Source organism: Zootoca vivipara, chromosome 6 (genome assembly GCF_965207765.1).
Source record: "Zootoca vivipara chromosome 6, rZooViv2.hap1.1, whole genome shotgun sequence".
Taxonomy (NCBI): domain Eukaryota; kingdom Metazoa; phylum Chordata; class Lepidosauria; order Squamata; family Lacertidae; genus Zootoca; species Zootoca vivipara.
Window position 1 is genome coordinate 28,352,098 of NC_142589.1, and position 13,951 is coordinate 28,366,048.

General features: G+C 46.9%; 2 protein-coding genes across 2 annotated transcripts in view; one reads left to right on the top strand and one right to left on the bottom strand.

Annotated features, from left to right (window-relative positions):
• The first annotated feature begins 1,275 nt into the window (after nt 1-1,275).
• Nucleotides 1,276-9,152, top strand: LOC118086798 (histamine H3 receptor-like). Its single transcript, XM_035118791.3, has 3 exons — nt 1,276-1,543; nt 3,763-3,929; nt 6,097-9,152. The coding sequence occupies exons 1-3, from the start codon at nt 1,276-1,278 to the stop codon at nt 6,979-6,981; spliced, it is 1,320 nt and encodes a 439-aa protein (XP_034974682.1). The 3' UTR covers nt 6,982-9,152.
• Nucleotides 9,153-12,033: 2,881 nt separating this feature from the next.
• VPS35 (VPS35 retromer complex component) overlaps nt 12,034-13,951 on the bottom strand; it is a 30,981-nt gene continuing 29,063 nt past the window's right edge. The window contains exon 17 of the mRNA XM_035118692.3: nt 12,034-13,229. Coding sequence (XP_034974583.3) covers nt 13,050-13,229 — 180 coding nt within the window. The 3' untranslated portion in view covers nt 12,034-13,049. The remainder of the gene's footprint in view (nt 13,230-13,951) is intronic.

Consider the following 13,951-nt stretch of genomic DNA (forward strand, 5'->3'; position numbering starts at 1 on the left):
CTCTGTTCTAGAAACTTGTCCATTTGTGCTGACTTAAAAGTTTGTGCTGACTTCCAAAAGTTTGTAGGATAAACAAAAAATAAAATAAAAAAATTGCTTCCAATAAGTTTGTCATAGGTATGAGATTTCGTGTGCATGCACACTTCTTCAGATACATGAAGGGTCATACCTATGACAAACTTAGTTGGTCTCTAAGGTGCTACTGGAAGCAATGGTTCCCCCCCCCCCGACTATGTCAGACCAACACAGCTACCTACCTGTAATTTGTAGGATAAGTCTTGTTCCTATCTCCCCCCGCCCACCATTGGCTAGAGGAAAAAGTGTGGTCCCTGCCCTCTGCAGCTGTAGGCATTTTCCACTGGACATCTGGAGCCATTTTGTACCTTGCAATGCTTTCAATTGAAATAATATCCAACAAAGCTCTGGAATCTACAGGGAGGGAGAACTGCAAGATCTGTAGGGAAAAGGACCAAAGTCCATATAGTGGGGCCAGGGCTGGATTTAAGACGTTTGGACACATCTCCCCCCACGCCTCCCCCCCCCAATGTAATTCAAGCATAAAACAAAATTTTAAAATAACAAAACATGGATTTATTGCAGCACATGATCAGATCTGATTTCTTCACGCTATTTTGACCTGCTTTTGTTGGACACCCCCTAGTTTAGGTGGGGATAAATAATAAAGAGAGAACAGAAAAATGTGGGAAGAGTGTGGCATTGGGAGTAAGGACATCTATCAAAGTTCTGATTTACCCCTACTGCACTTGGGTGCTCTTTGTTGTCGTTATGTCCTTGTCATCGTGGTGACCAAAGCTTAGTCTGTTCACTTGGTAGGTCAGCACTAAGCGGGAGAGGGACATACACACGCACACGCAAACCCCTTCTGCAAGTTTCAAGCGTACAAGGGAATGGCATTGAATTGGATGCGGATTCTTGCAGATGCACTAGGTAGGAAAGCGGGCTGCGTTTCGCCTCTCCACCTCCGCCGCTTCTCTTTCGGATCACCTGGCCGCGTCCCTCCGTTCATTTTTCGTCCTCCCCCACCAGCCGGAGGGCGGGGGGAGCCCATCGACCGCTGACTCACTCAAGCCGACCAAGTCCCGCGCTCAAGCCAGACGCTTCATTCGCCCTCCCAAGAAGAGCGTCTCAGCCAAAGGATGAAACCCTTCTCGTCGTTCTTGTAACACGAATACTTTTTTGGGAAATCGCTACCTTACAATTTGGGGGTCTCCGGGCGCCCTGCCTCTTCTCCTCTCCTCCCCTCCCCCTGCAGCTATGGCGGAAAATCGGCTGGATACCAATTTCTCCAGCGTCTCCGCCTCGCTGGGAAACGGGTGCGCGGCGGGCGAGGAGCGGCACTTTCAGCACCAGGGACAGTTCTCCGCGCCCGTCTCCGTCCTACTGGCCTCGCTGATGGGACTTGTGGTTCTGATCACGGTGCTGGGCAACGCGCTGGTCATCTTGGCTTTCGTGGTGGACAAGAGCCTCAGGACCCAAGGGAATTTCTTCTTCCTCAACTTGGCCATTGCTGATCTTTTAGTAGGTGAGTGAAGCCAGGGAGCTCCCCACAAACAACAACTTGAGTTGGGGCCAGGGGCCAGGGGCCAGGAGGGTTTTCTTCACCCTTGGCTGGTTCAGCCAATTGTCATGAGTGATGGGAGCTGGGTCCCCAGATGTTTCTGGGCTACAAGGTTGAAGGACACTGGGCCAAGGGAATCAAGAAAGTTGGACCTGGTGGAGTGAAATCTGGCCCCAAGCTTCCTCTCTTGGCCCCAGTTCCCCATGAGGGACACACTAATAATTATAAATGGAAAGCCCCCAAAGTTTAAAGTCAGCCAATGAAACTGTGTTTCAATTTCCAACTTATTTGGAGGTGTGACTGATTCCACAAGCAGCAGAAACTTCATGGTTTCAGCCCCACAGAAGCAGAACACCCTTTGACATTTTGCACCCTCTTTCATATGGCTCCCTAACCAAGTGTGAGCAAACTAGTTTTGCTGGGCTTTTGGAACAGAACCTCTTTTAATAAGTTGCCTATTTCCAGCTGATCGGTGGGTTTTTTAATACTGTCTTTCCTGTGTGCTAGGCTAATTTAATGTTTATATTTTTAATTGTTTCAATGCAGTTATTTACTTGGGCACCACTTTGGAAACATTAACTGAAAAGTTGTGTGTGTGTGTGTGTGTGTGTGTAACAAAATCAGTGCAATGTAGTGGTTTGTATGTCAGATTAAGCCCAGAGACTCATGTTTCAAATTCTCATTTATCTATGAAACTCACAGGGAGAGGGCCTTCGGCCAGTCACTGTCTATCAGCAGTACCTACCCAACATGGTTGTTGTGAGGATCAAATTCAAGAGAAGCGTGTGGCTCCCTTGAGCTCTTTGGAGCAAAGGCAGGGTTTAAATGTGGTGTGTGTGTGTGTGTGTGTGTAACACAACAATAATACACAATGGGGATTTTGGTGAAGGCAAACCCATGATGAAAGTACTTTGCAAAATGAACACGCTGTGTAAATGGCGCTGTGTAAATGGCTTTATCTTTCTCAGCCTCAGCTTACCATGTATGTAAGAGGGGAGAGGAAGTCACTATGCAGCAGCAGGTGTATTTGTAAGCACAAACAAGATTAGAAAATGTTTTTGCATATGCATTATACAGATGATTATACAGATGATCAACAACAGATGATTGGGTTAATTGTATATGAGCAAATTTGTACCTTGTAGCTGTATCAGTAGACATCACATTGGGTTGCTTCCACCACCTCTCAATAAGTATTGCTTGCTGTCCAAGGAACTCAAGGTGGTGTGTATGGTTCTTCCCCTCCTCACTTAATCCCCACAACAACTCTATGCAGTAGGTTAGGCTGTGAGGCAGGGACTGACCCAAAGTCACCCTGTGAGCTTCATGGGCAAGTAGAGATTTGAACCCTGGTCTTCCAGGTCCCAGTCCAATACTCTAACCACTATACCACACTGGCTCTTAAAGGTGGGTTTTATTTTTATGTGTCATCTAATCAATTGCAACATCTGGAATAAGGGAGGGCTTTCCACTCAATAGTGATTATCTTGTAATACCATGCAATATATGAAATCCCTCGTGTATTTGAGCCTACAAGCATGTGTTAAACTAAATCTTTAAGGAACCTTTAGTGTACTCTTTGGTAGCACTGGCTGGCTGCTTGCAGCAAATGAAAGTCTGGAGAAAGCAGACTGAGAACTGATTCCTGCTGTACAAGCTGTATGATTTTCTGTGGTGTAAGAAAGGATGCAGAATGTGCTTGTTTCATCTCACTACGTACACCAGGTAGACACTGCCAGAATGTATTTTTTCTACACAGAATGGAAAATAAAATATGTCCTGGAAATGGCATACACCCCCATTCACAAGCATGAATGCACGTGCGCGCACACACACCATTTATTTAAAGCCCTGTAGTGATGGAGTCTGATGTATTGCATAGGAACAGCATTCCACAAGTGCAAGGCTACCAAAGGAAGACTCCCACTCTTGTGTCAGCTAACCTCATTGCAGACACAAAACTAGAGCCCCAGCTGGACAACTGGAGTGCAAACAATAATCACCTAGCCCACCCCTGCCTTAAGTATTCTGACAAAATAGAGGTCTCCAACTGATTTCTGTGTAGTGGGGAGGGTGGGAGGTATATTTGTTTGAAAGTTCCTCCACATCAAAACCTGTCTCTCTGGAAAGAAAGCTAGGCTAAGACTCTCTCACCAGTGCTGTTTCTTGGTCAATATCCACAGGTGGATTTTGCATCCCTCTATACATCCCTTACATCCTGACAGGCGAGTGGAAGTTTGGAAAGGGCTTGTGCAAGCTCTGGCTGGTGGCCGATTACCTGGTCTGCAGTGCCTCCGTCTTCAACATTGTTCTGATCAGTTTTGACAGATTCATCTCTGTGACAAAGGCGGTAAGGGACATCGCTGAGCTTCTTAAGGCACCCTGAGCTTCTTAAGGCCTTCCAAAGTCCCAGGGCTGCTTGTGTGTCCCTGGGGTGAGAGGAGGTGCCTGAGCACAGCACTAATACAAAAGGGTTGCTGCATTGAGCCAACCTAGGAAGTTGCTTTTGTTTGCTCTGCTGTTACTCCATCAGTATGTTAATTCCCATTATCAATACCTCCCAATTATGAAAATTGGTTATTTGCTGTGTAGCTCCATTTTTCTCTGTAATTGTTGAGGGCCAAATTCCCTAGGGGTAATCTTTCAGGAGCTGCATAATATTGGTGCATGAGGCCAGAGTCAAAGTGAGTGGGGACTCTTATCTTTCTTCCACCTCTTCCCTTTCTCTCTCTGTTTGTATCTTTTATCTCTTTCTCTCTGTGTGCCTTTTATCTTTCGCTCCCCTCCCTTCTCCCCTTCCCCCTTTTTATGCCACCTTTTCTCTCTTTGTCTGTCTCTCTCTGTGCCATCCCATTCTCTCTGCCACCCCAATTCCCTTTTCTTTTTGCCATCTCTCTCTTTCTCATTTTCTCTATTTCTGCCAACCCTTCTCTTCCTCTCTTTCTTCCACCCCTTTCTCATTCACTTTCTCACTTTCTACCTTCCTCTCTCCCCGCCATCCCCTTCTCTCTCTCCCCCCCCACTCCCTTTCCCCTCTTTTCACCTTTCCTTGCTACCCGCATGAAATTAGTGCAAGGACCACATAAAATTAGCCTTGGCAGACACATGTGGCCTTATGACTGCAGGCTGCCCAACCCTGCTCCAGATCTTTGTTCAGGACCGCACCAGCCACCCACCCTGAATAATTTGAGTGACCTTCAGGGAGGTATGAGAGCTAAACCTGCAGCAAAACCAACTTTATTCTGGACCTCGTTCTATCATTGAGATCGCTTTCCCTTTATCAAAGGGCTTGCGGTGAAAGGAAAGTGCTTTTATTGCATTCCTCTTCCCAACGTTTTGTTCGTGGCGCTACCATAATTTCCTCTAGGTATTAATCTCAGCCCTCACTGCCCTATGGTAATCAGATGCACGCTGTGAGGCTTTCACATTCCTTTGGAAAATAAGCTCCCCTCCCCTCCCCTCATTCTCCACCACCACCACTAGCATTGTAAACACAAGCCAGAGTAAAATGCAAAGTGGCTTGAGTGTATCCATTTCATCCACATACAAATGAGCTCCTTGGTACAAAAGAACAGCCATGAGAAGTCAATTATCAATGTACACTCCTGTCATAGCTTGAATATTAGGAAACTTCTTGCATTTGTCTGTTCAAGGACCTGTAGCTAAAAAGGATTTCAGAGGTGTGGTATTTACCTCTCCCCACCCCAACAAAATTGCTTCTGGGACCCATAGCTGCCCCTCTGCAAAAGAAATAAAAAAAACCCTCCCAAAGCCCCCATTTGCCATTCATTTTCTGCCAAGCTGTTCTTCCTCCTGTCCCAATTCCTTTGTGACCTCCCTCCACCCCTGGATCTCTGGCACCCACTATTGTGATGCTCTCAAGCCACCCTTCCTAACTCTGCCCAACTTCATCACATCATTCCAACTCTCACTAAGCATCTCAGCATCCCTGCCGAGCCAATATCACAGTCCCCGCCACTTGCCCCTGCTCTAAGCAGAAAACTTTGGGACACCAGCAGCCATCACACCGATCCCAGCCCTCTTCTCAGACCTACAGTGGTACCTCTACTTACGAATGTTTCTACTTACGAATAGAGCTCTGTCCGCCATCTTGGATGCGGTTTAGATAGGATTTTTTCTACTTACGAATTTTTAGATAGGGTTGCTTCTACTTACGATTTTTTTCTCCCAATGCATTTCTATGGGATTTGACTTACAAATTTTTTCTACTTACAAATGTGCGTTCAGAATGCATTAAATTCGTAAGTAGAGGTACCACTGCATTTGGATTCCTTGCCCTAAGGGAGCAGGACAAACCTGTTTTCAAACGTCACGCACCTGGCTGAAGAAAGGCTGGAAATTAATTTCAGCCTCCGGCCGAGAGCAACAGCTAGTGGAGCTATTCCATGAGCGCTTCCACAATCCCAGAAACAACATGGGTGTTGTTGTTTGTTAATGGCAATGGGTTTTTAATGGCATAGTCATCACTTGACTCTTCCTCTTACCTTTCCACCTAGGTGAGTTACAGAGCTCAGAAGGGGATGACCAAGAACACAGTGGTAAAAATGGTCATGGTCTGGGTAGCGGCATTTCTCCTTTACGGCCCAGCGATCATCAGCTGGGAATACATTGCACATCGAAGCATCCTGCCTGAGAAAGAGTGTTATGCTGAGTTCTTCTACAACTGGTACTTCCTCATGATTGCCTCCACGATAGAGTTCTTCACTCCTTTCATCAGCGTCTCCTACTTCAACTTAAGCATTTACATCAACATTAGGAAGAGGACCCCCCTGAGGAGGGAGACAGTGCCGCTCCGTCACAGAGGCGGCAAAAGTCGCCCCCGAGAGAAGCAAGAACACCCCAACTTTTTTATGAAAGTGAGCCAGAAAAGGAGTAAGGAGAAGGCAACAAGCAGCTCCTCCTTTGCCGAACCCTCGGTCCAGCAGCTCAACATAGGTCACCTTCAGAGCCAGCCGGCCGATTTTAACGTCAACCAAGACCTTCTGCCTTTGCAAGTGGATCTTCAGACTAAATCCCCGTGGGATGGTTTCTACAAAGCTCTGGAGAGTCTTTCCACCACCAAGAGAAAAACAGAGGTTGCCAACACTATGGCTAGCCGGTTCCGGCTTTCCCGGGATAAAAAAGTGGCCAAATCTTTGGCCATCATCGTCTGCATTTTTGCTCTCTGTTGGGCTCCTTACACACTGCTGATGATCATCAGAGCAGCTTGCCATGGAAAATGCATCCCGCATGCTCTCTACGAAGCCTCCTTTTGGCTCCTGTGGTTGAATTCAGCCATTAACCCCATATTATACCCTTTGTGCCACATGAGTTTCAGAAAAGCTTTTTTCAAACTGTTGTGCCCGGGGAAAGCTAAGATCCACCCCAATATGTTCCTGTGAGAACATATAAGGCGAGAGAACAGGTTTTAAAAGTGATGTGTGTTTTTTTCATTTGGGAAAGAAACATTGATTGTACGCTAGTCTGAAGACCTAAAGACTTGTCTGCATTAGAAAGATGGCCTTGCAACATTCTACCCTCAAACATGTGCTGGATTTTTATATTTTATTTTGCAGTGCTGCAGAAATTTAGAAAATTCAGTACTGTTTTGAGAAAATACAAGACTTTGCAACTAATACCCTGCAGTGCTAATGAGGACTGATCGATTATTGATATTGTTGTAGGGAAACTCAACTCATACATTGGGCATCTTAAAACTGGAGCCTAAGCTCTTAAGAGTTAGCAGTCAGTGGAATTCTGTCTGCAATGCTATGAAATGCACTGCCTATTTGACACTTTATGTTTGTGCACTTAACTGCAAAAAATAATAATCAAGGTTTTCATTCAAGCAGGGGTGGGGAATTATGGGATGGGAGGCCATATGAGGCCCATGGGGCTTTCAATCTACCCCTCTGCCTCCTTTCTTCCCTTTTCCATTAGAGCCAATGGAAGGCTGTTTCCAAGTCTGATTGCTGCATTGGCTGCAGGGAGCATTTGCATTGCAGAGGTGCAAATGGGGAGGAAAGGCTTAACTCGAGGCAACAAGGTGTAACAGGGCAGCAAGATTTAACACAGCAGCTTTAACTTGAAAGGTTTTTAGTTAGGTGCAGATTCTAGAGCAGTTGAATTCAAGACCACTCCCAAGATTTGTGCTAAAGCAGATGAGTTGCCTTCAATAGTTGGATTATTGTGGCTGCCTATGTAAAAATATACATCTCAAGTGTCAAAAGCCAGGTTAAAGACTTACATCACCTGCATTTTAGAGCTAGTGTGGTGTAAATGGTTAGTGTGTCAAGTCTAGGACATGGGAAAGACCAGGCTTCAAATCCTCACTCTGCCATGAAGCTCACTGGGTGACCTTGGTCCAGTTTCTCAGCCTAGCCTACTTCACAGGGTTATTGTGAGGATAAAATCAGGATGGGAAAACCATGTACAGCACCTTGAGCGCCTTGGAAGAATTGGTGATATACAAATGCCATCAATCAATTTAATTAAAATTAAATAAATGAATACATTTTCTGGAAGCTGTATAATAAAAAAGTATCAGATGCACCTCTGTGTGGAGGGAGTTCCACAACTTAGGGGCTGCCACAGAGAAGGCCACCTCCCTGTGCTTCTGATGGCAGAGGAACACCCTAGAGCAGGCATGTCCAAAGCCCAGCCTGGGGGCCTAATCCAGCCTGTCTGGGGTAAAATCGTAAAACAAGATCAGCAACTTCAATCCTAAAAAAAAACCTCAACAACTTTGGGGTAACATCGTAAGAAAGCTCAACAACTTCAATCCTAAAAAAACAGTCAACAACTTTGGTCGGCCCCCACGCATGTTCACTTCATCAAATCTGGCCCTCTTTGAAAAAAGTTTGGACACCCCTGCCCTAGAGGCTCCCGTCTGCCAATCTCAGCACCCAAGAGGGTCTGTAGGGAAGGAGGCAGTCTTTCCGGTTCTTGAGGCCCAAGTCGTTTAGGGTTGGCCATTGGCCATGCTGGTGAGACATTGTGAGAGCAGAACCACAGCTGGAGGTTCACGGGTCCCTCCACCCCTTGATGTGTATAGCTACAAGGGACAGCATAACAGAGCTTAGCACTGCAAGTTGCTCCAACACAGCAGTCACTGCAGTTCATCGTACTGGGCTGTTACTGCCTGTACATAATTTTCATACAGATGGAAAGATTAGCAACATGACCCATTCAAGCCTGCTGAAGTTCAGTTCAACAGGCTTCCACTTCCTATGTATTTTAGAGATATTTCCTGTAGTCAGTGTCTCTTGGCATCTCCCACCTCAAGAATCCCATGCTTCATTGTATCATAATAAATTGGCATCCTGAACAGTGAACTGGTCTAGCCTTTGGTAGGTCAATGGTGCATTTGTATGTATTTCATAAATGTTTTTAATATTGGAGAAGTGGATCAAAAGGAGGTGATTTGCTCAACCTTAGGGAATCCACTTTGATGTGCTAGTCAAAGTCAGCTTATCGGCATTCATGATTGTTAAGCACCTTTAACATGTTGTGGAAATGCTTTAAGGAAGGCACCCTTGCTAACTTGGAAAATAAACACCGAACGCTGCTAAGATGTGGGTTTATTGGCATCAGCTCTGTGCTTAGCAGATGACAAGATTTGCATGCCCAAAGGGGCCCAATTCCATTTCCTTCTAAAAGACCTGGAACTCTTTCAGAGTTGCTGCCATGCCAGTGCAAACGTCTCTGCAAGATGTTTCATGGACTAAACTCCTCCCCTCTCCCCTAATCATTGGTCATGCCTCCTGGGGCCAATGGGAATTTGACTCTTAACATCTGGAGAGGGCCAGTCCTGGGCTAGATAGGACCATCTTCTAAGAAAGTAGCTCCGTGTATATCACAGGAACACATGAAGCTGCCTGCCATTTGGTCCATCTAGTTCAGTATTGCCTACATTGACTGGCAGCAGCGTCTAGGTAAGATCATCTCACAGACTCACTAGGAGATGCCATTGGGGATTGAACCGATGTTGGCCTAGGCGGGCCATTGGCCTGACTCAGCGGACTCTTATGTTCTGCACTTCCTGCTGTAGATTGACAGCTTGGCAGGATCTAACACAATCAGATGGCATCCAGCATTCCCAAGGATCAAGTGACCTTCTAAAACGCCAGGTGACGAGACACCCCAGGCGGGAGGGGAAAGGCGCTGTACCAATAAGCGGGAGTCTTCCAAGAGTGGAAGTGCCTTTCCATTCATGCAAGAGCTCTTTGGATCCAGGCCAGCATCTCCATACCTTCACCACCCTAACAGCATCCACATCAAAGCAGGCAGGAGTCACTTGAAAACATGAAGCAGTAGACCAGTCATAGGAGTCACCTCCAGGTGGCACACAGGAGACTAGTTTCTGAGAAGTGCCAGAGTTCTCGTAGGAGACGTCTGCTTTTCGGTGGCCTTTCTGTTTCATCAGTGCTGGATTTTGACATTATATCCCTGCCCCCAGGGGCCGTTTTATATCCATTTAAAATTAAGTTGTGCTACATATGGTTACTATAATAGTAATATTTTCTTTATACCCTGCCCATCTGGCTGGGTTTCCCCAGACACTCTGGGCGGCTCCCAACAAAATATTAAAAACACGGCTCCCAACAAAATATTAAAAACACGATAAAACATCTATCTGTTGATGGACGGCCGCCCTGCCTCGGCCCCGGACACACTCACCAGGTGCTTGGAAGCTGTGGCTGGATGGCTACGTGGGAGCCGACTGAAGCTAAATCCTTCAAAGACAGAGGTCCTCTGGCTGGGTCGGGACGACATGGGGTTGGGGGGCCAACTCCCATCTCTTGCAGGGGCTCAATTAGTGCCAGCGCCTTCTGTCAAGAGTTTGGGTGTAACCTTCGACGCCTCCCTTTCCATGGAGGCGCAGGTTGCATCCACAGCAAAGGTGGCATTTTTCCATCTCCACCGTATTAAGCAGTTGGTCCCTTACCCCTCTCACCCTGATCTGGCCACAGGGATCCATGCAACGGTCACCTCCAGGCTTGATTCTTGTAACTCGCTCTACGCGGGGCTGCCCTTAAAACTGACCCAGAAACTCCAGTGGGTGCAGAATGCCGCGGCGAGACTCCTTACGGGGTCCCGGCCTTGGGATCACATTCATCCAGTGCTTTACCAGCTGCACTGGCTCCCGGTGGAGTACAGGATCAGGTTTAAGGTGCTGGTTTTGACCTTTAAAGCCCTATGCGGCTTGGGACCCTCGTACCTATGGGACCGCCTCTCCTGGTATGCCCCGCGGAGGACCTTAAGGTCCACAAACAACACTACTTTGGAGATCCCGAGCCATAAGGTGGCTAGATTGGCCTTTTCAGTATTGGCCCCAACTTGGTGGAACGCTCTTTCCCAGGAGACCAGGGCCCTGCGGGATTTGTCATCTTTCCGCAGGACCTGCAAGACAAGACAGAGCTGTTCCGCCTGGCCTTTGGGTTGGACTTAGCCTGACCCCTGTGTTTTCCTCCCTCATGGCCTGGATTTATGGACTACTTGAAATGAGGCTGCATTTTAAATTTTAATACTGTATTTTAATCTGTATTATAATTAATTGTTTTTATGTTTTATTGTGGTTTTGTTGGTGTGAGCCGCCCTGAGCCCGGTTTTTGACTGGGGAGGGCGGGGTATAAATAAAAATTTATTATTATCAAACATTACTCATTGCAATGGGTCGCTCCCTTCTGACAATGCTGGATTTTTGTATCTTTTCCTCTGGGCTTTACTATCCAATTCTGCTGCTGTTTTAGTTGCCACTTTCAGTGATGGTTTAACAGGGGTTGCTTTTAATGTTTCTGCCCCCTTTTTTCTGCAGGTCGCTCCAGGTATCTACGGGTGGAGGAGCCAACGACAACCAAGAATAACTATACTGTATAAACCTGAGGTCATTCGTGGCCATCTGCTTGCTCACACTGCAGACCAGGCATAGGCAAAGTCTGGCCCTCCAGATGTTTGGGACTACAATTCCCATCATCCCTAGCTAACAGGACCAGTGGTCAGGGATCATGGGAATTGTAGTCCCAAACATCTGGAGGGCTGGAGTTTGCCTATGCCTGCTGTAGACTCCTGGTGTTGAATGAGGTCGGGGTAGGGACAGACACAAGACAGGTGTTGTTGGTGGCCTATGACTCCCATTATGGCCCTGACCCATTGGGTCACAGAATCCCCATCCGTAGCTTAAGCCAAAAGGCTGTCCTTTCTTGATTTTTCTTTGGGGGGGGGCGCATGATGGAACCTTGTTCAAACTTGGGCAGGGGAGAAATCCAACCTTTAAAACAGAGTGGAGAACCTGCGTCCTTGCCTGGACGTTGTTGGACTCCAATTCCCACCGGCTCCTACCAGCATGGCCAACGGGGCAGAGACAATGGGAGCTGTAGTTCAATGGCACCCGCAGGACACCACGTTGGCTACCCCTCTGCTTTAGATGCAATGGGAAACATTCAGAGCCAGACTCGTTAATAGCAACTTTATTGGTTTCACTGGTGCAAATTCATGATACGGAGCAGAACTGTGTAATGCGTTCCCCCACCCCTCTAAACTTTACAGTAACGAAGGTTATACATAGAACTATATAGAGACCACAATTCATCTATTACTTTTCTCCTCCTCCGCCTCCTTAATACTATGCAGGAATAAAGTTTCCTTGATAAATATCGCCCTGTGCACAATGACTGGCCCTCCACCGCGGGTCACAGAGCCTCCATATGCAAAATATAACTTCTGAATTTAATTTTTAAGCATGGTGCTTTACAACTCCAAAAACATGCATTAATATATTCTAGTTTTTAAGAGGGGTGGGGGGAGGGAAGAAAAATCTGGCATAACCTCAGGGGGCGGGGAGGGGGGGGGGAAAGGGTATCCAACCTATAAAGAAAGTGAAAGCTCTCTGTAAAAATTAACCAACACACACACACACACCCCTACCTATTAACACTTGCAGCTGGAAAGCCAGGTTAAGACATTAACGGGTTCTGAGCTGGCCGGGGGGGGGGGGGGGCAGAGAAGAGAAGTGATCTAAGACAAATTAGAATGCAAGAGAGGGGGAGAGAGGAGGCGGGGGGGGGGGAGAGAGAGGCAGGGGGAGGCATTTGCCACATGGATTTTATTTATTTATTTTTTAAAAAAGGAAGGAATGACTTCAGCCGTGCTAATTTTTCTGATGGTCTACAGAGCTGCTGGTCCAAGAAGTTGGGGGGGGGGGGAGAGAAACCTGGTAGAAGTGGTGAACGCAAGTGCTTGGAAGCAAAGCGCTGAACACATCGCACATACATGCCAAGTACAGAAATGAAAGCAACAACAAAAAAGGAGAGAGAGAGAGAGCAGGTAGCCTAACTTGGCACTTCCGAAAGGCACAAATCTATGAAACTCTAGCATCGCTGTAATAAAAACAAAACCCAGGTACTGTGTTGTAAATGGAAAGGTGATCCGGTTGGGTGTGGTGCAAATGCACAGGAGCCGCCCCCCCCCTCTATATAACCAGCCCTTCGTAGATGGGGCCCTCTGACTCGGGGGACTCTCTCCTCGAGCGCAAGTGCTCCAGCGTGTTGTGAAAGTGTTTGTTGATCTGTTCCGTTTCCTCGGTCGATTCAAGGTTAGGGAGGTCTTCCCGGATTTTCTGTATGAGCTGATTCAAAACCTGAATTGTCACCTGAGAAAGAAAAAGAAGCAACGAAGCCCGGCGCGTGAAAAAAACAGGAAGCCAAAACCTTCAATCAGAAGGAAGAGAGAGCAATGTATATAACAATGGCAGGATGCAGAAGGCAGCTGGGTTTATTAGTCCAGGGAACTAGCTGCCAAACTGAATCACGCAGCAGTTCCTGCCCTGCAATCTGCTTTGAAGAACAGCTCTATAGAAACAGATAAAATAAAATAAAAATATTTTGGGTGCTTCCCAGTGAAAAAATTGGTAGCTGCAGATAAGCTACCCTGCAGCTATTTTTCCTCGCAGTGCTATTGGGACTAAGATGATATGGGGTGGTATTCAACTACGTAATTGTGATAGCGTAAGGATTAGTTCCAACAGCCCCCCCCCCAAATGCTCCTCCCCTCCCCCAATGCATACCCTGCAGTCCCCCAATCTGGCTCTGGAGGGTTGGGGGAGTCCCCAGGACAGATCACAGCTGCTTTAAAATACCCAGGATTTTTTGCTTGTGAAATACCCAGGATCTCCAAAAGATGGAACGAACAACTTGGATCCGGGGGAAAGGAAGCAGAGGGGAAACTCCACTGCTATTCAGAGGAAAACACACAGCTGTCCGGCTTCTATCACATATCTAGTATTTATTTAGACTTTGGGGGAGGGGGCTGCAGTCTTCCAGATGTTGCTGGACTCCAATGGCCATCTGTCCTAGCCAGATTTGGAAGGCCAAC

Excerpts from the sequence above, each read along its gene's own strand:
- LOC118086798 (XM_035118791.3), top strand. The coding sequence starts at position 1,276 with ATGGCGGAAAATCGGCTGGATACCAATTTCTCCAGCGTCTCCGCCTCG. Across the intron at positions 1,544-3,762 it reads CATTGCTGATCTTTTAGTAG|GTGGATTTTGCATCCCTCTA; the intron begins GTGAGTGAAGCC and ends CAATATCCACAG. Across the intron at positions 3,930-6,096 it reads TCATCTCTGTGACAAAGGCG|GTGAGTTACAGAGCTCAGAA; the intron begins GTAAGGGACATC and ends CTTTCCACCTAG.